General features: G+C 48.5%; 11 protein-coding genes across 11 annotated transcripts in view; 6 read left to right on the top strand and 5 right to left on the bottom strand.

Annotated features, from left to right (window-relative positions):
• The window catches only part of FTJAE_9952 (uncharacterized protein), a gene marked incomplete at both ends in the record, with an annotated part of 19,939 nt that extends 17,009 nt beyond the window's left edge, over nucleotides 1-2,930 (top strand). The window contains one exon of the mRNA XM_037356926.1: nucleotides 1-2,930. This exon is cut by the window's left edge and continues 58 nt beyond it. Coding sequence (XP_037202974.1) covers nucleotides 1-2,930 — 2,930 coding nt within the window.
• Nucleotides 2,931-3,435: 505 nt separating this feature from the next.
• FTJAE_9953 (ankyrin protein unc44) lies at nucleotides 3,436-4,215 on the bottom strand (the record flags this gene model as incomplete). Its single annotated transcript, XM_037356927.1, has 1 exon — nucleotides 3,436-4,215. The coding sequence occupies one exon, from the start codon at nucleotides 4,213-4,215 to the stop codon at nucleotides 3,436-3,438; it is 780 nt and encodes a 259-aa protein (XP_037202975.1).
• A 623-nt stretch (nucleotides 4,216-4,838) lies between these two features.
• Nucleotides 4,839-6,824, top strand: FTJAE_9954 (retinal pigment epithelial membrane family; the record flags this gene model as incomplete). The annotated part of the gene is made up of 5 exons (XM_037356928.1): nucleotides 4,839-4,999; nucleotides 5,104-5,512; nucleotides 5,563-5,877; nucleotides 5,931-6,040; nucleotides 6,110-6,824. 5 exons carry the CDS (start codon nucleotides 4,839-4,841, stop codon nucleotides 6,822-6,824), a joined length of 1,710 nt encoding a protein of 569 aa, XP_037202976.1.
• A 108-nt stretch (nucleotides 6,825-6,932) lies between these two features.
• FTJAE_9955 (polysaccharide deacetylase family) lies at nucleotides 6,933-7,535 on the bottom strand (the record flags this gene model as incomplete). Its single annotated transcript, XM_037356929.1, has 1 exon — nucleotides 6,933-7,535. One exon carries the CDS (start codon nucleotides 7,533-7,535, stop codon nucleotides 6,933-6,935), a length of 603 nt encoding a protein of 200 aa, XP_037202977.1.
• Nucleotides 7,536-7,919: 384 nt separating this feature from the next.
• Nucleotides 7,920-10,280, bottom strand: FTJAE_9956 (glycosyl hydrolase family 81; the record flags this gene model as incomplete). The annotated part of the gene is made up of 1 exon (XM_037356930.1): nucleotides 7,920-10,280. One exon carries the CDS (start codon nucleotides 10,278-10,280, stop codon nucleotides 7,920-7,922), a length of 2,361 nt encoding a protein of 786 aa, XP_037202978.1.
• Nucleotides 10,281-11,026: 746 nt separating this feature from the next.
• Nucleotides 11,027-12,246, bottom strand: FTJAE_9957 (uncharacterized protein; the record flags this gene model as incomplete). The annotated part of the gene is made up of 2 exons (XM_037356931.1): nucleotides 11,027-11,904; nucleotides 11,958-12,246. The coding sequence occupies 2 exons, from the start codon at nucleotides 12,244-12,246 to the stop codon at nucleotides 11,027-11,029; spliced, it is 1,167 nt and encodes a 388-aa protein (XP_037202979.1).
• A 2,777-nt stretch (nucleotides 12,247-15,023) lies between these two features.
• On the top strand, nucleotides 15,024-16,208 carry FTJAE_9958 (pectin lyase precursor; the record flags this gene model as incomplete). The annotated part of the gene is made up of 2 exons (XM_037356932.1): nucleotides 15,024-15,740; nucleotides 15,792-16,208. The coding sequence occupies 2 exons, from the start codon at nucleotides 15,024-15,026 to the stop codon at nucleotides 16,206-16,208; spliced, it is 1,134 nt and encodes a 377-aa protein (XP_037202980.1).
• An 870-nt stretch (nucleotides 16,209-17,078) lies between these two features.
• FTJAE_9959 (xyloglucan-specific endo-beta-1 4-glucanase A) lies at nucleotides 17,079-18,239 on the top strand (the record flags this gene model as incomplete). The annotated part of the gene is made up of 2 exons (XM_037356933.1): nucleotides 17,079-17,754; nucleotides 17,824-18,239. The coding sequence occupies 2 exons, from the start codon at nucleotides 17,079-17,081 to the stop codon at nucleotides 18,237-18,239; spliced, it is 1,092 nt and encodes a 363-aa protein (XP_037202981.1).
• Nucleotides 18,240-18,486: 247 nt separating this feature from the next.
• FTJAE_9960 (activator of stress 1) lies at nucleotides 18,487-19,469 on the bottom strand (the record flags this gene model as incomplete). Its single annotated transcript, XM_037356935.1, has 2 exons — nucleotides 18,487-19,331; nucleotides 19,382-19,469. 2 exons carry the CDS (start codon nucleotides 19,467-19,469, stop codon nucleotides 18,487-18,489), a joined length of 933 nt encoding a protein of 310 aa, XP_037202982.1.
• A 1,037-nt stretch (nucleotides 19,470-20,506) lies between these two features.
• On the top strand, nucleotides 20,507-23,377 carry FTJAE_9961 (uncharacterized protein; the record flags this gene model as incomplete). Its single annotated transcript, XM_037356936.1, has 1 exon — nucleotides 20,507-23,377. The coding sequence occupies one exon, from the start codon at nucleotides 20,507-20,509 to the stop codon at nucleotides 23,375-23,377; it is 2,871 nt and encodes a 956-aa protein (XP_037202983.1).
• A 1,739-nt stretch (nucleotides 23,378-25,116) lies between these two features.
• On the top strand, nucleotides 25,117-26,193 carry FTJAE_9962 (aldo-keto reductase yakc; the record flags this gene model as incomplete). The annotated part of the gene is made up of 3 exons (XM_037356937.1): nucleotides 25,117-25,285; nucleotides 25,335-25,480; nucleotides 25,534-26,193. The coding sequence occupies 3 exons, from the start codon at nucleotides 25,117-25,119 to the stop codon at nucleotides 26,191-26,193; spliced, it is 975 nt and encodes a 324-aa protein (XP_037202984.1).
• Between the last annotated feature and the right edge of the window lie 739 nt (nucleotides 26,194-26,932).

A 26,932-nucleotide genomic window follows, 5' to 3' on the forward strand; every position in this document is an offset into this window, starting at 1 on the left:
CTTATAACGTCACATCTACCCAAACAGTTGCCACCATCAACCAGGTCATAACTAGCTTTGTGCCTGCTACAGCACCAGGTAGTCCGGGAACTGTTCTCATCCAATTCCCCACTCCTGTCAGCTCGACACTGACAACGACAACTATGGCCCCTCAGATCAGCAGTTCTGCCATCAAGTCCACTTCTTCAAGCACTAGCAGTAAGATGCCGCAGGCTTCTTTCGGTCCCACGTTCGACTGCGATGGCTATGGCTATACGATGTCAACTCTTCTCGGCAATACTCTTACACAGGTCAATCTAAACACCGGTCAACGTACCACTATCAAGAATGGTATCGGTCCAGGCGGTACCCTTCTCAATGTCGCTGGGGCCTCAGGTGCCATCAACGCCATCGGCTTCAACAAGCTTGATTACTACATCTACGGTGTGGTCAACCAAGGTCTCGTCAGTGGAGCGCTCTGCGGCCTACTGCTTGGGTGTCCTTCGTCCCAACTCATCCGCATCGCTAAGAATGGTGCATACGAAACATTGCCTCTCACTATTCCATCCAACACGATTGATATGGGTGACGTTGATGATCAAGGCCGCTTCTGGGTTTCCGAAAATGGCAAGAAGTGGTGGTGTATTGATGTCAATCCTGCCTCGCCTACGTTTGGCAAGCTTCTTAGCAGCGGCACATCAGCTACTGATATTCTTGCTGGCGTCGGCGATTGGGCGTACGTGCCCGGAGGAGGTGACTACCTCTATGCCGTGCAAGCCTCGGTCATTGAATCTGGTCTTTTGCGTACAAATATCGTCCGCTGGTCACGCACAACCTATGTATGGGAACGCTATCAGTCATATCCTAACCTCGTTCTCACTGCTACAAATCTGGTCTGGGGCGCTGTTATGGCAGGGCCGAATACCTTGTGGGCACAGGAGAATTTACTCGGCCAGACATGGAGGTTTACTATTGGGAGCAGTGCCGATCCTACTCCTATCCCAGGTGGTTCTATCCTCAACCTTCAGGGAGACGGTGCTAGGTGCCCGGACGCAAAGACTGTCTTTGGCCCACCGTTTACATGTGACGGTAGTGGATATGTTATGTCCAATCTACTGGGTAACACTCTTACGCAAGTCAATCTCAACGATGGCACCCGCTCTACGGTGGCCAATGGTATTGGCCCTGGTGTCATCAATGCCATTGGGTATAATACTCTCGACAATTATATCTACGGTATGGTCATCCAAGGGCTCAGCTCTAGTCTCATCCGCGTTGCCCAGGATGGTGCCTATGAGATCCTACCGGTTACGATTCCTTCAATTATCATCGATATGGGGGATGTCGATAACCAAGGACGCCTTTGGGTATCTGAGAGCGGAAGTAGATGGTGGTGCATCGACGTTAACCCTACTTCCTCAACATTCAGCACACTGCTAAAGAGTGGCACGTCTGCTACCGACCTTATCTCAGGTGTTGGTGACTGGGCCTATATAGCCGGCGCAGGAAACTATCTATATGCTGTACAGGCTTCGGTCATTGAGTCAGGCCTTCTTCGTACAAACATTGTGCGATGGTCACTTACAACACAGACTTGGGAGCGCTATCAGTCATACAGCAACTTCGTCCTTACCACCTTGAACCTCGACTGGGGAGCTGTAATGGCTGGCCCAGGCGGCACTTTATACGCACAGGAAAATACACTCGGGCAGACGTGGAAGTTCACTCTAGGAAGTACCTCCAACCCTACGGCTATCCCGGGCGGTACCATTCTCAACCTCTCAGGTGATGGTGCCAGATGCGTAGGCTTGGACCCCACTTCGATAAACCTACCTCCCTCGACGACAGTCACTGTTACCACTACCGTTTCAACCATTTCTCTGGTTGTGACGACGATAGCGATGCCCAGCAGTGTAGGAGATCCCGCTACGGCAATCGTTCAAGTACCTGCTCCCTACAACATCACGACAACGCAAACAGTCAGTACTCTCACCAAGGCCACGACTGCCTTTGTCTCTGCAACGGCTCTAGGCAGCCCTGGCACTGTCCTCATCCAATATCCTCTCCCCTACACTGTTACGATAACCACGAATGGTGGTACTACAATCAACGGCCCAGTTACATCAACCCAACTGCCTGGTCAGCTTGGTGATCCTGCCACCGTGATTATTGCAACACCAAGTTCTCTGCCAGCTGCGGCAACATCCTCTGCCGCTTCTCAACCTGCATTGAATTGCGACACTTACGGTTACCTCATACAAAAGACTGCATTCTACCGTGTTGATCTCACTTCTGGAAAAACCACTCTCATCAATGCCCTTGTCGGACCCGGTGGCAATATCAACGCTATTGGGTACAATAAGTTCGACAATTTTATTTACGGCATGTTGCAGGATGCTACTGGTACGCAAGTTATCCGCATTGCTGGCGACGGCTCCTACACCCTTTTGGCTACACGCACCTCAGACCGCAGTGTCAACATGGGCGACATCGATAATCTAGGCCGATACTGGATTGCTACGTCTGCAAAGGCTTGGTGGTGCATTGACCTGATGCCAGGTTCAGCAACCTATGGGAAGATCCTGATGAGTGGTACAGCCGTTACTACCCTTACTGCAGGCGACTGGGCTTTTGTTCCTGGTGGTGGTGATTATATGTATGCAGTCATGGGCGATAGCGCTGGCTTAACCTCGACTCTGTCTCGTTTCAGTCGTACATCGTATACCTGGACGACTGTTAAAGCTTATGGTGCTGTTGCCGGTTCAAACTTCTGGGGTGCTGTATATGCCTCCCAGGACGGAAACCTGTATGGCTCCGAAAATAGCAGCGGCCAAATCTTCAAGTTCCCTGTGGCGCCAACAGCAGGCTCGCCTATTTTCATTGCAACAGGTCCTGCGGCCAGCTCTAATGATGGAGCGAGGTGTATTGACAGCCAAACTCTCCCTGTCTAGGGCGCAACCTCAAAGATTGACAAATTTCCTATGTATATCTTGTGCGATAGCTTCGAATCCCTTTTTTGTCAGCTTTGTTTCCTATATTCACATATCATGGCCAGCTTCTAACTATTTTAGTCACTGCCTTCTTTCCTTTGTCTTCATGTCTACATGGCCTTTTGTGCTATATGCTGCTATCTTATCTCCTATGTCTGTACTATATAATTCATATATTCAATAGTGGATTAGCGCTATCCTCTTTTTAATAAATTAGCAATTTTTCTATACTGAAATATTATCGTGTGTAACAGTGCTATAAAGCTTAAGTATATAAAGTATTAAAATAATGTATAAAAAGCTAGACAATCGCTACTGCTAGTTGCTCCTTTAACACTTTGCTAAATACTTATAGGAATTCTAAACTATAATAGCTAACTTAAAAGCAGGCAAATAAACTAACTTTTAATTCTATATATAGAAGAAAAAAATCATATCCTAAAAGTAATACCATTCTGAACCCGACTTACCGTAAGTTAACCTTCTCCCGAAGTAGATGTAAAATGTGCTCTTTCCCTGTGACCCCAGCTAACATAATTGGCGTATCCCCAAAAACAGTGGCTGCTTCAGGATTGACTCTATCGTCGCAAAGTAGCAAGGCCACGACTTCCACCGCTGCCCAATCTACGGCCCAGTACAATGGTGTCCGCTGTTCGTAATCACTAGAGTCTGGGTTTACGCCAGAGCACTGCAATAATGTCTGTACATTGGTCGTTGCAGTTCCTTGAGCTGCCCAAGACAGAGGCGAACATCCAGAATGGTCTTTGGCTTCGACTTCAACTGTGGGATATCGCAGAAGTGCTGTTACTGCATCGCACGCCCAGTCATTTTCGGCCGCGTGGGACAATGCAGTACGACCGTCGTTATCGCGCAGGTTTATGTCGACTCGGTTTGAGTCAAGCAGACGGCGCACAGTCTCGGCATGTCCTTTACGTGATGCAAACATCAAAGGCGTCATTCCGGTCTCATCGGCGAGATCAGCTGCTGTGTGCGGGTGAGCTAGCAGCAGCTGCACCACGTCATGGTCACCGTACCGTGCACTCCACGATAACGGTGTCCAGCCAAACTCATCAGCACAGTTTACGGATATATCAGGCCACGAGAGTAGATATCTCACAATCTCTGTGCGACCCATCCTTGCAGCACGTGAAAGCGCTGTAGTGCCGGTCTTGTCTTGATAGTTCAGGTCGATATAGTGACTGTCCGTTGATGTCAGCAGCCTGGTGACGGTTACCAGATCTCCCATCTCGGCTGCCTGCAAAAGCAAAGACAAGTCATCTCTTTGTTCATGACTAGAACTGTGGTCGAAAACGTGGGGATTCATTCTTCCTCTTGCACTGCTTCCTTTGTACTGAAAGGCGGCAAGGCAACTTGCTAATTGTAAAGCTGAGGGACGAAATTTTATCAGACCTTCAATTGGCTAAAATGACACGTATGCTTAGCCAATTGTTGGACTTCCTGTTCGATAAAATGTCTTGATGGGGAATAGCTTGTCCGTAAACCCCATGTGGAAGAAGCCTTATGTCATCGGAGGTTTCGGAAGTTACAATACTTCCGATCGCCGATTTCTTCACTTTATTTCATGCCAACTGATGTCGACAAGTCTGAATTCTCGTATTACTAGGGTAGGTTACCGAGAGTGCCCCGTCTCACACTGTAATGAGTTCATGACTTGTCGCGCTCTCGATCATGGCGTCCCGACTCCCGAGAATGCCCCAGCTAGTCCTCGTATCACAAGGTTGGAATATAAAATCTCGTTCGTCTTAGTGGTTCAGGTTTATATCAACAAGAATGAAAAACAACTAAAGCAAGCTACTAACTAGAGAATCACCAATCATTCTCATATCATACTTTTCGCCATTCTTCACCATGTCGACTACATCTCGAGTAAAGGAACAGCCCTACTTTGTGACTGAGGAGAAGCTGAAATACCTGCCGCCTTACCTTCAGGGAGTGGACGAAACTCCCAATGAGGTAGAGTGTAACACTTCAGGGGTTTGGCCTGATTGGGTCAATGGTACTTTCATTCGGTTCGTCAATCCAGCCCTCGATTGGTTGCTCGATCCTGGGACACGAGAAACTCCCTGTATCGCAATCAGTTTCCCTGTATCCTCAGCTAACGCATATTATATAGCATGGGAGTCGGTCGTTTTGTCGTTCCTCTATCCGAGGACGGCTCAAAGCCTAATGCAGTATCGCAACACTGGTTCGACGGGTTAGCCATGCTCCATAAATTTCGTATGGAAGGCGGCCGCGTTTACTACACCAGCCGCTACACCGCTGAGGGCGTAGTTAAAAAAGCCAAGAAGAATGGCTTTTTGCAAACTTTGATGGCGGGGCTAAATGCAAATACACCGCTTAAGGACGCTCAGGATCCTTGCTCGGCACTTCTTGGTGCACAACAATCAGTCTGGATCCCAACGGGCCACATTGGCCCTGACGAGTTCAACGTCAACATCCTACCTCGCAGAGGTTTTCATATACCTACAAATGGAAATCCTAACGACAAAGGCACACCCTCACAGAGACCGGAGAAAGAAGAGGTAACAATTCCTCTTCTAGTCTTGACTGCCGGGGTATTAATGTTTGATAGATACTCGTCTCCACCGACTTCAACATGCTCCAGGTCGTTGATGGAAAAACGCTCGAACCCAAACGCATGCTCACCTATGCAGCCATTGATCCCGAGCTCGAGGGATTCGGCATCTGCTCCCATACTCTCAAAGATCGGCATAGAGGTGAGGAATACAACTACCTCATCAACCCTGAGACTGGTGTCTTGTCGATCTTCGCACTCGATCTCAAGACCAACCCTTGCAAACTGTTGTGGAAGACTCCTATCCCTTGCAGGCCATGCTATGTTCACTCGATGGCCATGTCTAGCAACTATGTTATTTTCATTCGCAACGTGAGTAAATCTACTGTACCGCAGCCTGACCAACCTCACTCACATCTGTCTAGCCTATCTCTATGGACTTGTCGGACACCACTAAGGGATTCCTTCAGTCAATGGTTTATGAGCCTGACTCTCCTACCGAATTCTTCGTACTCGACAAGAGCACTGGAAAACAGTAAGCCCAGCCTGCACTCCATACATCTCCACAAGTATACATAGTACAAGTTCTAACTCTGTATCTTAGTATCGCTTCATATCATCTTCCAGATAACATCATGTTCTTCCATTCCGTAAATGGCTATGATTACGTGGATCCCCTTACGAACGAGGTTAATATCCACATTGACCTCTGTGCATACTCAGATCGCGTTCCTTACAACGACTATCATCTCAGCAACATCTTAGATCCTAGTGCGCCATTCCAAGACGGTGTCTTGGTACGCTACGAGCTTGAAAGCGTGGGAAAAGTCGACCCTACCACATTCACGCAGGCCACAACCAAGGCTGCTATCGGAGGAACATTCCTAGAGCTGCCACGGATCGCCAAGAGCGCTTCGATGGTCCATGGCTATCGTTATGTCTACGGTATCTCGGGCCATGGCGGACCATCCCCCGGTACCAGTGTCCCCATTGGTCGCTTAGGAAATGGCTTGAAAGCGGTGCATTGCAGTTTTCTCAGTCACGTTACCAAGTGCGACTGGGAGACTGGAACCTTCAAAGAATGGTGGCCGGAGAATGGGGAGAGTGCGCCTTGCGAACCTATTTTCATCCAGCGTCCAGGAGCTAGAGATGAGGACGATGGCATCGTGCTGACCATCGTCATAAATCGCGAGGCTACTCATAGCGTTCTTGTCGCCATAAACGCCAATACTTTCAAGGAGATTGCTCGTGCCGATATGCCACAGGTCTATGCTTTAGGGCCACATGGAACATTTATTGAGGGAGAATTCGGTATCTAAGAAGCTTTCAAAATTGACAATCTAGATAATCTGAAAGGCTACAAAGTGAGAAACTGTTTCGCAGAACCTCTCGGGGCCAACCGTTTCTCATTTTCTCCATATCACACTTTATATAGATTCCTCAAGAACACGATACTCGCAATCAGCAGGCCCCTCACCGTTAACATTGACCATATCTTGAGGGCACGCGCTCATGACAACAACAAGATTGACCTCGGCTCGCAGGATGACATATTGGCCCTTGTCGCTGGTAGGAGCACGGATATTAATTCCCCCATGATGATCCACAGCCACATTCATAAACAGATTTAACGGATCTGGGACCCAACCGGCTCTGGGCTTGATCCTAGGCAAGTCTATCAGGGCTCTGTGCAGGTTATCGTGACAACTGCCATGATACCCCACAGCACCCAATTGGCGATAGCGCTCAGCATCGCAAGCGGGGAAGAGTAGGTCGTGGATGCCTGGGGTTGTGTCATCGACAAGAGTCAAGATGGGTTTGCGCCGACAACTGTATAACTTGTCTCCCTTGCGCAAAGAGATGCTTGAAAGCATTGCTCGAGTGTGACTGGTCGATAGATATTCATGACCATCTTCCCAGGTAAAAGCCCAAAAGTCGACCACTTGCTTTCCATGCGTGTTGATGACTTGGAGACTCTGGCCCTGTTTAAGCCGGATGGCTACACCTTGCCGGGCGGGAAGTTGGGGCATGTTGGCAGGATGGACTCAAGAGGTCGGCAGGTAAGATCGAAAGCAGGGTGAATTTAACCAGGTATGTTTGCAGAGAGTTTATATAACGGGTTTTAAGTTTAAATCCGATTTCTAGTTCAGCGTGAACTTGTTCACAGGTGAGGGGTAGATCGTCTTGTCTCTTACCAATCAGTCACATGACATCAGCGATAAAGCATGACATTCCGAATGATGCGCCATAGGACAAGAAGAAGTATTGCCGGGTAATGCGACAAAAAGAGGCTCAGGTTCTCACTTATTCAAAAGATTATCTAGACTATGAATTGCACACTTCGCAAATCAACCATGCCCAAGCTAATAATACCGTTGTTTCCGGCCGGTGAGTAACTGTCCATAGTGTATTTGTCAGGTCAAAAGATGCGTTGGATTCGCAGACACGTTAGATGCCAAACTTCCTCCCAACGCGGCCGTATACGCCAGGTCCCAAGTGAGACTCGATCCGCTGAGAAAGGGACTATCAGGAGTCTGCTTCTTGAAGAATGCATAACTCTCAATGGCGCCGGCCTTGTCTGCAATCGCGAGATTTGCATAGATATGGCCTGCGAAACCGCCGGTGCTGAGAGATCCAGACTTGTTGCCAGCGAAATACTGATCCCATTCCTCACGTACAAAGAAAGGTTTGCGGACATACGCGCTGCTCGGCACAATCGGAAGCATGTGAATCCCTTGGATGTAGGCGATTTCGTCGCCAAAGTATGTCGTGTGATTGACCTTTCTATCCCAGAGGATGCCCGTCGCGCGGTTCCCAATGAAGTTGGCTGGTTGGACGGTGTTACCGCTTGCCAGTAGGAAGTACGACTGCAGGCTGCGTGCTGTCACCGCAAGTTGGAGGTTGCTACGGGCTTCAAGATTGGCGTCACCAATTACCTTACCCCACATCTTGATAGCGTAGGTTGAGAAAGCGTCTTCGGCTGAAGATTCTTGATCCTTGCCGTCAGGTGCCTCGAGGACACCCCGGGCCCAGCTGTGCCCGTGGAACCAGTCGAAGGATCGTGAAAAGGGGAAATAAGGGTCTTCTGCTGATGGATTGGACCAGTCACGGATCAGGTTATTGACCCAAACCTTGTTCACTCCTCCATTCTTGTTCAACCAAGAGGGATCAAAGTGGGCAATGATTGCGGCAGTATACACATAGTAGCCATAGTGAAAGTTGTGATCGTTGTAGTATGTATTGCCGAAGTCGATCGAGGAGCCGTTATTGCCATACGACGCAGAAGAGACCAGACCCTTCCACACGGTATCGTAGCATAGAGGATTTGGTTCCTCATTCTTGACGTACCTGTCAAAAGCAGCCTCAAGCTTTGCAAGCGAACTAGCTGTGAGCGACGTGTCTCCAGCAATGTTATGGACAGCATACAATGTTCTCGCGTAGACCGAAAAGGCGATTCCACCATAGTACTTAGATGTAAGATTGGTAAGTTTTGTGATATCCCGGGCGAGCTCAACTTTTGCAGCCTTGATGATCGCCGCTTTGGCATCTCGAGATACAGTTGCTGCGGAGCCCTTAGAGCCCACCGATCCTAGACGCGGTGACCATGGATCGAATCCAATCTCTGTAGGGAGCTCATACTCCACCATAGTGAACTGGTTTGCAACTACAGCCGTGGCCATTCCCTTGGTTGTGCTGGCTAACGCGATGTTGGTAATACCCCTCGCGGTCTCTGCGCTAAATGACGCAACGTGATGTGGCAATCCAAACATGAGCAATGTTCGTTGCTCTAGGCCTTTCTTCGTCCAGGCCAAGGTGTACGTCCCAGTGCGGCCGGAAACAGTGCCCGAAATGGTGGCACCAACTGGGTACACTCCAGCAGCTTTGTTAAAAACGTCGATGCCAGCTGCTCCAGCGGGATTCTTGGCAACTTGCACTGTTCCAGTAAAGTTCCTCGGACCCAGGATTGTTCCTTTGTCAGTGATTTGAAGGGCTGGTCTCTCAGAGAGGCAGGTTGGGGTAAGGTAGATCAACCAACTCGACCCGTCGCCCAATTGGACATTCCACCCATACACCGAGGGGCCGGAGCCGGCAGCACTCAGACGAAGGTCGGCAATATTCGAGAACCGCTTCGGAGATTGAATAACGACAGTGGCTTTGCTATAGACCCCGGTGACGAAAGCCATGCCCTGGATGAGAGGGAACGATATAAGAGGCTTCGCACCTCTCCTCGGTGCAAGATTCACATTAACAGAGAATGCAGTCAGTGAGTCCGTGGTCAAAACGGTTCCATTCTGTAATTCTCGCGCCGAAAGAGCGATTGATTGGCGAAACGCAGGATCTTCAAAAGACTTTACGGGATCTCCGGGTCCGTATATAAAGTCGCGCCTGTCCGTATGAGAGATTGATAAGCCGTGACCTTGTTTGACCGTGTCATTGGACCACCAGACCGAGTAAGGGTGAGTCCATGTCGCATTATCCTGATTGTTGGCAAAGAAGTTGGCATAGAACTTGTTGGTTTGAATAGGGTTATTCTTATTGTCTACTCCGACGGGCTTTTGTGGGTGATCTGCCCTGGAGGGAACTAGAATCGGCGGATCGTGCGAGATTCTCGCGAAGACGTTATCTGAGCTTCGATTTAATGCACCTTCACTTATGAACGAATGGTGAGTAGTTGATCGTCTGTGGTGACAATGGCTATGCAGTCCATGGTAGTGTTTGGAAGCGTGTATAACTCTGAATAGGAGAAGGGTTATAATAAGGCTATAGCGAAGCATGGATGAGTATTTCCAGGGCGAAATGTAATTGAAAAACTATAGATAAACATAAACCTCGAACTGATATATAAACGGGCTGGTCTTCTTTTTTAAACTGTCGAAAGGTAGCGTTTAATAGAGTTTTCTATATTAAGGGGTATTTAAGTTTAAACTTTAAGCAACTTTAATTCAGGTTTATACAGAGTTGCATTGTAAAGATACTGTAGACATATATCACTAAACTTTAATAGTTACATCGTGCGCTGCGACAAGCTAGATAGTCCTTTTATACCAAACTATTTTAACTTTCACATCTGCCGCTATGTCGTCCGAGCTTGCCGCTCCTTATTTAACTTGATGCGGCTATCAAACAGCCAAAATGCATCAAGCGACTAACGGACGATTAACATGGAACGTGGGAAGCTCTATCATGGCTCTTGGGAGGCTGGTCTCAATAGTGACGCTATCTCATTGGCTGTCTGAAGATATGATTATATTAGGAACTTCTGTGGTCTCGTTCGGTTGACATTCCTTCAATATTGGATATAGGTCTTTCGGGTAGAAGTCATGGTAAAGATATAGTCACGGGTCAAGTTGTTTTTACACTCTCATACGATATGTGAAACTGCGGCATGTCATTTCTGCTCGGGCATATACACTCTCCTTCAATTCAGTATGTACTAAGAACTACGTCATGCTCCCCCCTCTCCATCCGTGTGAAGGAAGATTCCTCCGAAGCTAATGGTCTCTGGAACCATAGTATTGATTTAAGCAGCTGTAGCAAAACCAATACGAGAGTTAGTGGTATCGTATACAGAGTAATAGTTCTCAAGGAACTTCTGTCCAATAATAATGTTGACACCAGAGGAACCTCCATCGCCGATCCAGGAGTAGTACTTGCCAGAGCTCAGACCGAAGTTGCTATACTGAGCAGTAGGGACCAGGTACTGAGCGGGTGTGAGGGTGTAGGTTGTAGACCCAAACTTGATACCGAAGTTGGAGGTAGGCTTCTTGGTAAATGCAGCAAGGCCAGTTGAGCTATCAGTGGAACCCCCAGCGGCAGACAGGAACTTGTTGTAGACACTAGTAGGGACGTAGATGAGCGTAGTGCCAGTGTCGACAATGCCGGTGCCGGAACCAAGACTTGTGGATCCGTAGGTAAAGCCAGAAACAGAGATGCCCCAGTATTGAGAAGCTTGGCCACTGGTAAGAGTTGGGAAGTAGGTGAGGGACCCGGTGTACTTGGAGCTGTCGACACCACCAAGGGTCAACTCTCCATTGGTGTCACTATCATCGCTGCCAGACTCTGGCTTGAAGGAGACGCCAAGCACCTCAGACGAGATGGATCCTTGGCTGTAGAGGTTGTCCATGAAGGTTGGAACGGTGTTGGTGTTGGAGACAGTGTCCTCAGTCAGATCAACAGGACCGAAGCCGATGATGCCATCTACACCTGAGAAGCCGCTAGCACTGCTCGCAGCACCAATCGACTGCGCTGCGACACTAAGACCGCCAAAGCTGACTTTGTCCTTGTACTCGGTGCCAGAGAATGACCCAGAGCCGTAGGAGACGCTGACAGAGTTGCCTGTAGACTTGCCGGTAGATGTTGGCTCGCACGAGGTCTGAGCACCACACCAAGTGTTTGAAGCTGTATCAAGTCAATGTGCGGTTCAAACGATGCTTGGGGGATATGTAACTTACATCCAGTATCGACAATGAGGTTCCAGGTCTTGCCTCCAATCACGACAGGCGCGACGTACGAAACATCCTCGTTGGTGACAGAGCCAGAGCTAACGGCATCGAGTTGGACAGTGGACTCATCATTGATTTTGCGAATACGGGCCTGACCCTTTTGGACGATGGCCTTGATAGAGCTGGCATGGACGACGTGCGTCAAGGGGAGAACGGCAGTCTTTTTAGCCCTAGCCTCAAGGGGGGATGCTGAAACAGCTGCCGCAGCGGCAAGAGTGAGAGTGACTGCGAAGAGCATTGTTGCTGGTAGTATGAGAACTCAGGGAAGATGGAGGAGATGGTTAGATGTTGATGAGATGAAATGAAAATGAAAGCCAGGCTGCACGCGTATTTATATTTGTTGGGGTTGCCAATACGAGTTGACGGCCTGCCAACGCAGCGGGGAACATGTTGTTTATCCTCGTACATTGAGCCCACTTGTTCGGCGGGATGTTAAGGTTCATGGCCGCAGCGTTGCCCCGTTCTGAGGCTTGAAATAATTGTCAATACGATCTTTGGCGTAGTGTATGACGCCTTTATTGTGTTATCTTGTTATTCGAGACCCCTCGGCGGTACCTGGCGAATTGCTCCAGTAACACTTTGAGTTTCCAGTTGGCCTGACCTATCCACGACTTCTCGGAAAACCGGCATCATGGAGGGCATAGCTATCTCCAAGCTTGACAAGTCAAACCAGGCTCTACGCATGTCTCGATACTATAGATGGTGTTCATACTAACTATGGAGTGATCGTCGTGTGGATAGCTCTGTTGAATGCCACATGCCACTAGCGTGACGTGATAGCTAGGCACCTACCACATTGGGCAGGTTCCGTGTCCAACTTGCTAATGTGATAGGGTGTCCACTCGTTGAAGCGCCCAAACTAAGCTCTCAATGCCGAACTGTTCATCCAATCAACTTCTTGTCATAGAGCAGTGTGACATTGGTACCCCAGAATCACGCCTTTGATCTGCGCAAATCGCTTGGCATCGAATCTGATCGTCTGATATAAAGCGACAGCCTCTCGCTGCCGTGATATCCGAAGATCTTTTGTTCAAGCGATATCCATGGATCTTCAACGCAACACCACTTAGAGCCATTCCCAACGGGCATGTTAATCATGTAACTCTATTTTTTAATTCCAAGTCTATATCCTCTATAGAGATTAAGTACAGCTCTACAGCAGGAAAGATGGGGTTACATCGTTCTTCTATATATATTATCTTCAATGTCTTTACATGTACTATTACATAATCTTGTATAGAAAGTAGTTTTGACGACTTTGGAAATATAGTCTGCTTGCTTACCTAAATCCCTCAACCTCTGCCAAACTACTAAGGTCATCGCATTTCGCAGCTTCCGTTTATGTCATTGAAGACTAACATTGTCTCGAGATATCCCCTATTCAATGCGACTCTAAATCGGCAAGATGTGCCGTTCCTTATCATTGGCATATCTTACAAGATCACTTCCCTATTTCGCCCAAGGCACGCGATGAAAAGTTCCTTATCTTCGGTGCTCTACCCTATCAGCTTTCAATCTACTGGACGTCGAGATCTGAAAGCGGTTAAGCCTTGATTGGGTGCTAACAGAAGTTCCAAGTCTTCCTGATTGGGTGTTCTAGCCGGGTCATCGACAGGGGTATGACCCCCACTATGTCTCGTACCGTGCCGAGGTGATAGACGAGCATTGGCATTCTATTTACCGGTTCTATTCAGGGAAGCCTCAAGCTTAACATTCCTTCGGACACGAGAAGGCAGGTTCTCCATACCGGATTGGAAGTGATAATCCGGAGCTCCAGGCATGGGTGGAGCTTTATTAGTAAGACTGCCAAGTAGCAATATATATAATGCCGTGCCTCCGGTACATGATTTCTGAGCGTGTACGTACGCTGACTCTCGATGCTTGTCAGGAAATGTGGTGCATGGCTTCATGACCCGCGACATTGTGATAAGAATGGGCGGCTAAGAATAGCTGCAGGCCCAAAGTACAAAGGTATAGAAAATAAAAGGTAACTTTTTACTTACCCTTCTGTGATAAAAGAGAAATGTTCTCGCTGAGATTCTAGATACCCTAGAACTGCCTTCAGAGGTGTCTGATACCTACTGTCAAGCGAGACTCGACTTCGAATGGCGCTCTGGCATTAGTTTGGCTCCGGCTGTCAGACTTGAAATATCATTTGAGGAGTCGAGAAGATTATTGAGTTTAACCCCGACTCTCAAATTTCCCAACTGCGATCAATGAGTCTTCATTGAATCGTTCCCTCGTTGGATTTACGTCCCTGCTCGTGTCGGATATCCTTCGAGATCATAACCAGAAGGCAACTTTTAACGGATCCCATCTGTAAGAGATCCACTGGCACGGACGGAGGAAGCAATAAATAGCCGCTTTAGGTGTCTGTAACAGGCCACATCCCCTAGCTCATTGTCTATACGCGTATTGATTTACCTACCCACTAAGCCTCGGGGACAACTATTAAGATAACTCTTCAGTTTAAAGTCATATCTCTGACATCAGCAAGGACAAATCGTATATAAAATATATTCAGTAATAAATATTCTTTAGCTCGACAATGGCTTATAAGTTTTCAAAAGCCCTCAGCCTTGTGATCTTTACAGCTCTGAGAAAATTGAAACTGGACGATGCGAAATGAACCCGAAGGAGCTAACATTCTAGAACCACTTAGTCGGGCCATGTAGCTGTTTCAGATACCACGCCGCTCATTCTAACCGTGGGCAGTTCGTATTCTACCAGTCCAGCGTTACAGATTGGCGGAACAATTGGCCAAGTTGTCGGCGCGATGACTGCAATTTCCAGAATACCCAGCTTAACACTGAGTCAACATCACGAGTCAACAGGAGGCGCGTTGCCTTATATATCTTGTGGGATCTGCTCAGAGACCAAGCTCATGCCCAAGCAGTATCATTCATTCATTCATTCATTTTCTAGTCCCTCGTTTTTCCTGTTTATATACATCAATCAGGAATCTGGTATTCCTCTCACATTCGTTTGTAAATCCTGATACTCAACCTGCCCAATATGCGTCTACGCGATGTTTTCGTCGCCGTCGTGGCATTCCTACCTACCACCTTCGCCGCTCTGCCTACTCAAGCCGAAGGATTCGCCTCCAGCACTACTGGCGGCAAGGGTGGTCAGATCGTGCGTCCCAAGAACAACCAGGAACTCGCCAACTATCTGAAGGATAACACTGCTCGTATCGTCTATCTTGAGCGAACCTTTGACTTCAAGGGCTCTGAGGGCTCTGCCACTGAAACTGGATGTGCGCCGTGGGGTACAGGTGCACACTGTCAGCTTTCTATCAACAAGAACCAGTGGTGCACCAACTATAACCCTGGTGCTCAGAAGGTTACGGTCAAGTATGACAAGGCTGGTCTGAACCCTCTTATGGTGGGCTCAAACAAGAGCATCATCGGTGTCGGTTCCAAGGGTGTCATCAAGGGCAAGGGTCTTCGTCTTGCCAATGGCGTCAAGAATGTCATCATTCAAAACATCCATATCACCGACCTCAACCCCAGCCTGGTCTGGGGTGGCGATGCTATAACCTTGGATGGCACTGATAACATCTGGATTGATCACTGCACTACATCCTTGATCGGTCGCCAGCACATCGTTCTTGGTACTGGAGCCAGCGGCCGCGTTTCCATTACAAATAACAAGATCGACGGCGTAAGCCCCTGGTCTGCTAGCTGCAACACTTATCATTACTGGGCCATCCTGTTCCTCGGAAAGAGCGACGTAAGTAGCAAAGACTTAACATTGGACCGATGATTTACTAACAATTTTCAGTTGATCACCTTCAAAGGCAACTACATGTATCACGTTTCCGGCCGCGCTCCCAAGGTCTCTGGCAACACCCTCCTCCACGTCGTCAACAACTATTTCCACGATGTCTTTGATCATGCTTTCGAGATCGAGGAGAACGGCCAAGTCCTCGCTGAAGGAAACGCGTTCCAGAACGTCAAGAACCCACTCAAGACTGGAACCAAGGGCCGTCTCTTCACTATCCCTACTGCTGAATCTGCTAGCTCCTGCAAGGCCTCTCTCGGGCGTGCGTGCCAGATGAACGCCTTTGGAAGCTCTGGAGCGTTCCCTGGTGACGACACTGGTTTCCTTGGCAGCTTCAAGGGAAAGACTATTGCTTCTGCTGCTAGTGCTCAGAGTGCCAAGAATGCCATGACAAAGGCCGGTTTCGGTCTCGCATAGATGCATAGTCAGTCTGCTACTTGCTGATGTTGTTCTCTTCTAAATAGGCATTGTATTGTAGATAATATAATTAAAGGCCAGCTGAAAGGCGGTCGTACTGCTTGGTGTATATATGAATTAGGCAGTCTAATCAAAATTACATGGCCCAGCTCGCAATCAACTCGAGGCTTACCATATTCCAACTTAGATTAGAATGCCGACTTTAGTTATTGCGCTGTAGGGTAAGACGCAGATGAAGACATTATTGTAGGGCTATCTATTGTACAGTACACTTCGGTATCACTTTATTACCATTATCTGTATTCTTCCCCGAACATCAAACAGTCGTTTTCTAGAACAGTCATTTAAAGTCCAATCGCCGTGTTTTCATAAGAAATGCGTCCCGTTCATGTTCAGCCTCAGATTTGCTAGTCGTTTCAAACATCCCTGTTAGTCCCTTAAGCCCACAAAACGACCCCTGCTTTGAGACATACGCGTATAGCCGGTGATTGTTCCGTTCGTTGTACGAGATTCTTCCACCGTTCAAGGCCAGAGGCCCTATAACTAACAAGCTTTTCGGGTAGCCAATGTAGCCGCCATGGAAATTAAGTGTCACTGGACTTGTGGCTCTTGATCTAAGCGTTGTTACAGTATATCGGGTTCCTTCTTTAACAAAAATATAAAGATGCTCCGGAAATTAGGCACGTTCTCGGCATGTCCCTAATTTCCGCTGGTTTTGAGTTAATGATCTTGCACTGCGCTCTGCCCTCTATTCGAAACAAGAAACTGAAGAATGTATTGGCTATAAGAAGCTTTACACTCTCTTCCTCCTCTGACATTGAAGTTGTCCCTATCTCTAGCTTTGATTCAGTGACTTCTACTACCTTCAAGATGCGTGCCTCCCCCAAGCTCGTTCTCATTCTATCGGCTATTGCCGCAGTTGAAAGTGCAAGGGTTTCCAAGTGCCACCACGGACGACCTAAGAATGGCAATTTGGTTCTTGATGTCTCCACAGACCCTTATATCGCAACAGCAGAGGATGCTTCCAGCATCATTGCCAGTATTTCGGCAACAGTAGAATTAGCGAAGTCTGGGCAAGCACAAACCGCTGTCTCGACTGAAACACCCCAAGTAACTGACCCCGCCATTGCTGCCGGGGATATCCAGCCTCAAGAGCTCGCACCACAGAGCACAGCTTCCTTATCGACATCGCAACAAACGAGAAGCACCACGGCTGCTCTCAAGGAGCCTACCAAGAAGTTCTGCGGCAAACCGAACGAATCCGAGGTCCTGTTTGGCACGCCATGGATTGTCTTCTCCATGAACTACAACTACCAGTCCATAGAAGGCTCTTCCTGCGTCGGCTACTACGACTACGAAGGTTCTGGCGATAACCAGACCATTCACTGGAGCGTCCTATGGGATATTGATCCTAATGTCGGCACGAACCTCGTCAAGGGCTACGACTTTATCGGTCTTACCCAGGGTCTGGAAACAAGGCTTAATGATATCAAGAGCATCCCTTCTAAGTATGAGTGGACCACTAGTAAGACTACTGACTATAAAGGTATGTAATCACTATACCGCACCCTCTCCGTGCGGAATATGTAGATATTCATGCTGACTCGCCTCCCAGGAAATGTTGTGTACGACTTCATGACCTGCGATACAAAGGGAGACTCAACCTCCAGCAATGTGCAGGAACTCATGCTCTGGTTAAACTGGCAGGGCGTCCAAGTCCCCATTGGATGGGGTGGGGGACCTGTCGCTACCATTGATGGTCTCTTTGGCAAAGACGGCTGGAAAATGTACCAGGGTGTCAACGCTGATACCGGCATCACAGTGACCTCTCTTTTGTGTCCTGAAGATAGTCAGTTTGGCAACGAAGAGGGCGGTATTTTCGAGGGCGACATCAAAGACTGGCTTGTAGCCCTGTCCAAAGAGGGTGTGTTCAAATCGAACACGTATGTCAACGTTGGAAATGCTGGTATGGAGCCTTACTACGGGACTGTCGACTTTGACAACCATCTGAGCCTTAGGGTCAACGTTTAGAGAAGATGCAACGGTCTGAGGAAAGTTTTATGTTCTCTGCATATTATTTGTAAGACAAAGGTATATCCTCGGCTCTTGAGCAAAACAGGATAATCAGGTTGACGGTAAGGAGCCTTGCATAGGACCCGGCCTGAAGATCTCGGGAATATAAAGTTCTCGAATGGCTGTAGGCCGTAGTCACTTGATGAAGTCCGACTTGTAAGAAAAGAAGAATATGGAGTAACGGTTGAGTCTGAGCTTGATTTATCTAATCCGAGCCAAAAGTAACTATCAATGGGACAGGAACGTATCCTGGCATCGAAGGAGGGCCGAGAAGCGCTTTAATACCGAGATCATTTCCCGAGGGACCAATATATGTAGTACCCCAGAGAGTGCCAGGCTGAGTACATCCAAGCCGGCTGCATGCTATCAGAGGCACAGTGCATTCAATCTGGCTACCCGAGGTAGGTGTCTCGCAAGTGAGGTACTGCTCCTGGGGTGGGAAATCGCTGGCATCGCATACAGTGAATGCGCTGGTGCCATCGCCAGGGAAGTAGCCACAGATGGGCAAAGTGCCGTCAAGCAAGAGGCGGCCGGTAGTGGCGTCGATGGTGAAGTAAGCGTCGGTGTAGCCTTGCACGGTGTTGAAGAGAAGAGGAGTGAAATGAGCTCTGTTTGAGAGAATGGGTTGGCCCTGGTAATTGCTGATTGCGGGGAGGAGTCGGAACATAGGAACGGAGGTGGTGGTGGCGGCAGCAGTAGTTGTCTCTTCAGTGGTAGTAGGAGCCTCGGTGATTTCAGATGAAGCAGTGATTGTGCCTGAAGTCGTCACAGCCTCAGTTGTAGTATCTGCTGTGGTGGTAGAAGCTCCTTCGGTGGTCGCGGTTGAGGTAGCGAAAGTAGTAGCCTCAGTGGTCGTATCGAAGGAAGTGGTTACCTCGATGTTGGTAGTCTCTGTTTCAGTGACTGCCGAAGTCACCTCAGTCGTTATATCAGTCGCTGTGTCAGCAGAAGTGACTGCTTCGGTCGTCGTGCTGGCAAAAGTGGCTGAGGTGTCGGACGATAGGGCAAAACTTGATGTTACTACTGATGTTGCAATAGAAGGCTCGGGTGCTACACAAATGCTGTCAGCAAGGAACGAGTAGACAAGGCTCACCACCCACCTGAAGAACGAGGCTTGCAAGGGCCCGCGACCGCAACATCAAGACCAGCTAGGCCAACGGCCAAGAATTGAAGAATGCTCAAATGCATGGCGGTATAAACGAGTGACGAAAGTTAGAAAAATGAGAGACAACATACAGGCAAACCAGAAAGCAGCTCAAGATCTGGGAAGCGTCCTTTATCATTACGCTAAAATTCCATTCAGAACAAGACGGAAGATTGGGAAATGAGCATGTCGCGCTACTCGTATCAGTACCTGAAGACAGTCAATAGTGCGTGTTAGCATGTGAACTAGTAGACTTGAGCTGTCAACCACCATGGCCGCTGCAGGCTTCCATTCAATAGTTCACAGGCTAAGCCTCTAACTAGTGCTCTCTCAGTAATTGATGCACTACTCTGCCGCTAAGAAAGCTGTCAGTAGTTCTTTTTATGAGGTTCGTGGAATCATGATAATGAAGACAGTTCTGGAGTTTTGAGGCTAAACACTGCAACATGCAGTAGTCTCCTGCTGGAAGACTTCTTACTGCCTCAACAAAAGCTACTGAGTGAGTCACAAGGCAATGCTCAAGCTTGATATAGCGAGATAAGAATCTAGGCAGCTTCTTGCATGATAGAAATTGTTAGATCCTTCTGAGAAGATTTGCATGTCTCTATGAGGCTGTTTTTAGACATGCGCCATATCTGCTGTTATTAAATATAGCCATAGCCATCGTATAGAGCTATACCTGAGCCGCATACACCAAGTTGCTTGACTCTGAAACGCGATATATGCACCAGATACTGCACTTGCGATGAACTTATAGCGAAAAACTTCTGAAAGGTCGCGATAGCCTCTTGCTAAGACATTGATCTACAATAGATCTATGTACAGCTTGCCTGCATGACGTGAAATAAATATGCATGGGTCCACTGACGAATAGCAAGTGACGTTACAAGAGAGAATAAGCAGCCACGTCAGGTGATCGAGCCAGGCTGAGCTCAACCCCTCATCCGTGCGCATGCCCGAAGCTGTTCAACGACAGTTGCCTGATGATCTGCGTCACAACGATCAAAGTCTTATTAACAAATTAAAAAAAACTGCCGCCAGCCGTTCTCGTCTTCTTAGGCCGGGACCAGGACATGTCGCAATGGCTGAAGTCGCTGGGCTCGCGCTTGGCGTCTTAGGCCTCGCTGGTCTTATCGGCGCTTTCAAGGATACCATCGACGTTTTCAATACCGTTGTCGATATGCGCCATATGGGCCGTCAGTACCAAGTCCTCGATATCAAGCTAGATATTGAAAAGGCCCTTCTCCTTCAGTGGGCAGACCGGGTTAAACTTCTTCAACCTAATCACGACGTGCGACTCGATGAACCGAGTACCCAGACTCTCGTTCTGCGTATTCTTAGTTCTGTTCGAATGATTTTGGCAGATACGAATCAGTTACAGCAACGATATGGGTTGCGACTGGAAAATGAAACTGAGACACCAACCTTGCCCCCAATCTCAGCCTCTATAAGTCTTGAGCATGACTTTTCGGACATGCCCTCAGAATTATTCACCGGATCGCTTCCGCTACAACATGCAACTTCCGGTCAAAGAAGAGACCCATCTCAGTCTGGTTGGAGGTTCAGTCAGCAGCGGATGAAGAGTTTTATGAGACGGCTCGAGGCACTACAAGGTCAGACGGCTACAACATCTGTTGCCCAAAAGACACGTTGGGTGATCAGGGATAAAGAGAAGTTTGAGGTCCTAGTCCAAGATCTCTCGGAACTGACGGCCAAGCTCGATCAAGTGGTTCCCCCATCAAGTCCCGAAACAGCTCGCTCGATGATCCAGAGTGATATCGAGGTCATTAAGAGGGATGTGAGAAAGCTTTTGTTGTTCCAGGAAGCGACAGGAAACCACACAGCAATCGCTCAATCAACAGAACAGAATCTCGATGAAATGCGCCAGGATCGTATTTTGAACACACTATGGTTCAGGATGATAAACGATAGGTCCGAAAGCATCTCCAAGAATCACCAAGACACACTTCAATGGGCAATCGAAGGTTCAAACGATAACGAGTCCTGGCATGATCTCCCGTCTTGGCTTCTCAACGGCTCCGGTATCTACTGGGTTTCTGGGAAGGCTGGAAGCGGAAAGTCAACCCTGATGAAGTTTGTCTTTGGGCATCACAAAACCACGCAGATGTTATCCCAATGGGCTGACAGAGGCCGACTGCTCGTATGTCATTACTTCTTTTCCAACCTGGGAACAGATCTCCAGAAAAGCCAGGCTGGACTCTCCCGGACATTACTTTACCAGATATTGGATAAGAACAGGTCGCTGATTCAAGAAGCACTTCCTAATATGTGGAAAGAAATACTTGAACGAGAGTCTAGCCTGCGAGATAAGGACTTAACCACTCATGATGATATCACCTTACCTTCGGTAGCGGAGACCCGGCAAGCATTTGAAGTCATTTTAGCAAATGGTGACAGAATAGGACACGTTTGCTTCTTCATCGATGGACTTGATGAACTTGTTGGGGAGTACACTGATAGTATCAACTTTATTAGTAATCTGGCTCGGCACAAGCAGTCTAAAGTCATCGTCTCCAGTAGACCTATTCCGTCCTGCGTCGCTGCCTTCCGAAAGTACCCTCATATGAAGCTGCAAGACCTCACTCGACGCGACATACAAACATATGTTGAGTTTAAAGTTGGAGGCCATCCCTCCATGAAACGACACATGAGACGCTATCCCACCGAGTCAGCCTCTTTGATGAGTGAACTTGTTGATAAGTCTTGTGGAGTCTGGCTCTGGATAATACTCGCTTGTCGGTCTATTTGTGGAGGTTTTGATGACCATGATCGCCTCTCAGAAATTCGGCGTCGCGTGGACGAACTCCCTCCAGAACTCAAGGACATGTTCATGCATATGCTCAGCAAGGTTCACAGACGTCATCAAGAACAAGGAGCTCAATTACTAAAGATCTGCTACACGTATCAGAAGACCAAGTCACCATTCCTCCAGAAAGGCTTATACGCGCTAGGCCTTGCACTCGTAGATGACTATAAAGCGCATCCCGTGTGCATTGAGCCTCTTGACTCTGAGGACAAGCTGGAGATATGTGAAGAACTTGAAGGTCGGCTGAGGAGTCGATGCTGGGGATTATTAGAGTTTGCGACCTCCAAGGGTGCAATTTCGGGTGGTGCCATAATAGAGGCAAAGGTCATGTTCATGCACCGAACAGTCTTTGAGTTCCTGAGCGATGAGGATTCATGGAAGCTTGACTGCCTGCAGATAAAAGACGCGGAATTTGAGCCAGCTACAGCGTTATCACTATACGGTGTACATATGGCTGTCGAGAAGTATTGTGAGGATAATCAAGTCGCGGCCATGGACCTCTTCGAGGAGGGACTCTGGTGGGGAGCAGAAGCCGACAAACAGAGACCCACTGACAGTAACAACTGCCTGTTCCATCTTTCGCCCTTTATTTCACTTCTATCAGAATGGAGAGGCTCATGCCTTACACTTAAGAGACTTGCAAAGGCATCAAACTCTAGTAAGGTGTCCAAACCTTCGTATACGAATAATTGTCCACCTATCGCATTACTACTCGCCGTCGAAGCAGGTGCATTGAACTTTGTTAAGAGTCATCCCAGCTTCACAACATCAGCTCATGACTGTCAGCGCGAATGCAAGCCCCTTCTATACCATGCCCTCAGAAAACAATTTCTCAGTGGCAAATTTAACGACCAGCCAGCAGATTCACGTTTCAGCTCCTCTCACATGGTTGAAATGCTTCTTTCATCAGGCTGCGACGGCACCAGTCTCGTTTCAATTAGCGGATGGGAGACAAGTCTTTGGTCTTTGTGGTTGGAGGAGCTGATGAGGCTTACGGCCTATAATCTGAACGAAGATGAGAAGGCTACTCTAGCCAATATCTCCAAGATGTTTCGCACAGTAAATCATAAGTTCAGGCCACAAGGATTTGATGATACGATTATTGATTGGCCTGGTGTTGTGTAATGGAGAGATATCATTATACAGATTGTGACGTTCTAGCACAAGTCGACACTACGTAGCATCGTCTTGACAATGCTCTGGCCTAACGACTAAGTCTCACTAATAGTAGGGCCAGTCTCGGCCAGTCTCAGCTGTAATAACATCGCCCTGGCGCCAAACAAGTAAGGGACAAGGATGGACTGCCGGGTAGCATGTCGCTAAAAATTCAACTGAAACTATAGTGGGCCAGGGCCATCGAGACACTGGCTGGCGACAGACCTTTATAAACAACATACCAGCTGTTATCGTTATTGGCACTATCTGGCGGTCGCTGCTGTTCAGCGTCAGGAGATGAAAAGCTTCTGGTAGATTGTAAAACCCAGTACCGATCAACCATCAGCTTGGCCAGCTGTATAATGCAATGGGCGCTGTATATACCAGCATGTTGTAACCGAGTTGCCGCGGCCCTCATCCGATTGGGCTCCCACGAGCCGAAATGGAGATACTGGTAGCGATATTTCACTGCCTCGGGCATGCATACAGATGTGCAGTGTAGATTGTTGATCAGGGCTACAAGGCGATTGACTGAGTCGTCGGCGTGTTTTCTGTTAGGCTTTTCGACTCCCGTCAGGCTGGTGATACGCTGGGCGTCTTTTTACATAGCAATTGACAACAGTGAGCTAGGCTCTTGGTGATTTGTTTCCAGTGGCGGACAAGGCTTTCCAGCGATTTGCCATGTTATAGTTGAGATAGCAGCTTTTCTGTGGTGCGGATCGGATCCATCGCTCGTCTTCAGCTGGAAGGAAAGTCTCATTCAGGGACCAGTCAACGCTGACCGGACACCGCCCTATGACACTGGAGAAGACATCCATGTCTCAGATAGCCCACCACGCTCGCCGCCTTTCTTCATCTTGGCACCAGCGGGTAGCATATGAAGTGCTCGCTCCAGCTGATCACCCGGCGTCAATCAGATGGAGGTTGAACTAGTATGCGCTCTAGAACACAAATGCCAAGATACCTCGGCGCCCGTCCGCTAACACCTTGGACCAACAATGAGTGAGTACCAAGGATCAAGCCCTGCAGCAAACAAAGCGGTAGGGCCCGGAGGGGCCTGTCTTCGCATTCGGCGACTGCGGAGTCCAGCGACGTTCTGGCGAGGATGTCGAGGTGTGAGCAGCCAGTAGGTAGACGGGGACCGATATTAAACTCAATGTCGGCGTTGCCCCCAGCTTTCTTGACCGCGAAGGCAAGTACTGCGGCGAGTAAGGCATTGGTCTCGGCTAGAGTTGCGATTCGGCCGGCCTTGGCTTCCAAGTCGTGTTGACGTAACAGGTGGAACGCAATCAAGGTCTCAAAGTACATGGCCACACTGCCGTGGTTGACACTAGCTCGCTTCCGGAACAGAGAAACTTACACTTCGCCCAGAAAACTGGGTTCAAGACCCAGATCCTGGCAGCTCGCAGCGATATGGTTCTCTTCTGACGATAGAGTATTAAAAGGACGCTTGACATCTAAGGCCGAGAGTCCGATATGCAAGAGTCATTGGAGGAAATAACAAAGGCTAATAGTAAAAATACTTAGTCATAGACTTTTGGACATAAGAAATCTCCTATTCCGACAAGCTAAAAGGCAGTTTTTATCCATCTTCGGACTTAGGGGAATAGCTTGTCCCGACGGGCATCACTACTAATTCTCGGACATCACCTGGTTAGCAGACCATCATTGTCACACCTGATTCTACCTTCAGAGGTCTTCACGTTCAAATGCCGTCCCTTCCTATGCGCCCGCTTGGCCGTAATGGCCCCCGCGTTCCCCGTATTGGCCTCGGCCTTATGGGAATTAGCGCCTTCTACGGACCTGTGAAACCCGAAGCAGAGCGCATGGCTCTGCTCGACAAGGCCTACGAGCTCGGCGAAACGTTCTGGGACACAGGTGAGTGCCACCTTCTAAGCTCGTAGCCAGTCGTTAAATCGTGATTCAGCCGACATGTACGGCGACTCTGAGGAGCTCATCGGACGCTGGTTTGATGCAAACCCTGCAAAGCGCAAGGACATATTCCTCGCCACCAAGTTCGCCAACAAAACGCTTGCAGATGGCTCATGGGGCATAGATTCTTCACCGGGTTGGGTTATTGCAAAGCCGCATGCACACGGTCACTTGAAAGACTCGGCGTCGATCAGATCGACCTGTATTACTGCCACCGCCTTGACCAAAAGACGCCAATTGAAAAGACGGTGCAGGCGATGAAAGAGCTGAAGGAAGAGGGAAAGATCAAGCTGCTAGGCCTGAGTGAAGTCAGCGCCGAGTCACTCCGACGCGCCCACAAGGTGCACCCCATCTCCGCTGTGCAGGTGGAGTATTCGCCCTTTGCGCTGGAGATTGAGTCCCCACAGTTCAAGCTGCTCGAGGTGGCGCGGGAGCTTGGGGTTGCAGTGGTTGCATACTCCCCTCTAGGCCGTGGCATCCTATCAGGCAACATCAGATCGCGTGCGGACTTTGACCCCAATGACCTTCGCAAGATCCTCCCGCGGTTCAGTGAAGAGAACTTTCCCAAGAACCTGGAGATTGTGGACAAGATTGCCGAGATCGCCAAGCAGAAGAGCCTGACACCATCGCAGCTCTGTTTAAGCTGGCTACTAGCCAATGGAGATGATATTTTCCCCATTCCAGGAACCACACGACAGGAACGCCTGGAGGAGAACTTGCGAGCTTTGCACATCCAGCTGGCCCCCGAGGAGCAAAGCGCAATCCGGCACGTATGCGAGAATGCACAGGTTTTAGGGAAGCGGTACCCAGATGCGATGGCCGCATCATGCTTTGCAGATTCTCCAGCTCTGTAGGGAGTCGCAGATCAGCCTCGATGTGAAATGTGATGAGAACAGAGGCTTTAGATAGAACTATCTAAATATATCTATTGCTAATATCATTGCTTATCAAGAGACCCAAGTTTTTGTATTCAATCGAAATTTCCAAGAATCCTGGTCGGCATCACATCTTGAGCAGCTGCTATATCCCTCTCAAAGCCACGTAGTGCAGCATTCCACATTCCTTGGTAGATGACAAAGGGGCCTGTACAGGCCTGACATATTAGCATACTGGTTGGCTGTCGTAACAATGCACGCCAGAGCGCCAGATATACCAAGATAATACACCTTCCCAGCTATGATAAGATCGTTTAGAGATTGTATGACATCCTCTACAGACGGCGTCGCATAATCCCAGTAGTTGACACAAAGAATATCGACGTAGGAAATCTTAAGTCGCTTTAAAGCGAGCTCCAGAGAGAGCTTCATGGATTTGGTGCCATTTCAGCCGCAATTAGAACGGATGATGTTGTGGTCAACAGATCGAGAATCGCTGCTATATTTGGTGGCCAATATGATGTCTTCTCGGTATCCTCTAGACTCGATCCATTCCCCGAGCCATTCCTCGGATTGGCCGGTTTGGTGGTTATTGGGTTAGGGTTAATATTTAGCATTACTTTCTCTCTATAGGTTACACAGTCAGTTGACTCTTCCCTTCACCGTCGCCAGCAAAGGGCACTGTAAGATCTCTATGCTAACATATACACATATCAGG

Source organism: Fusarium tjaetaba (assembly GCF_013396195.1).
Source record: "Fusarium tjaetaba strain NRRL 66243 chromosome Unknown NRRL66243_c0000228, whole genome shotgun sequence".
NCBI lineage: Eukaryota > Fungi > Ascomycota > Sordariomycetes > Hypocreales > Nectriaceae > Fusarium > Fusarium tjaetaba.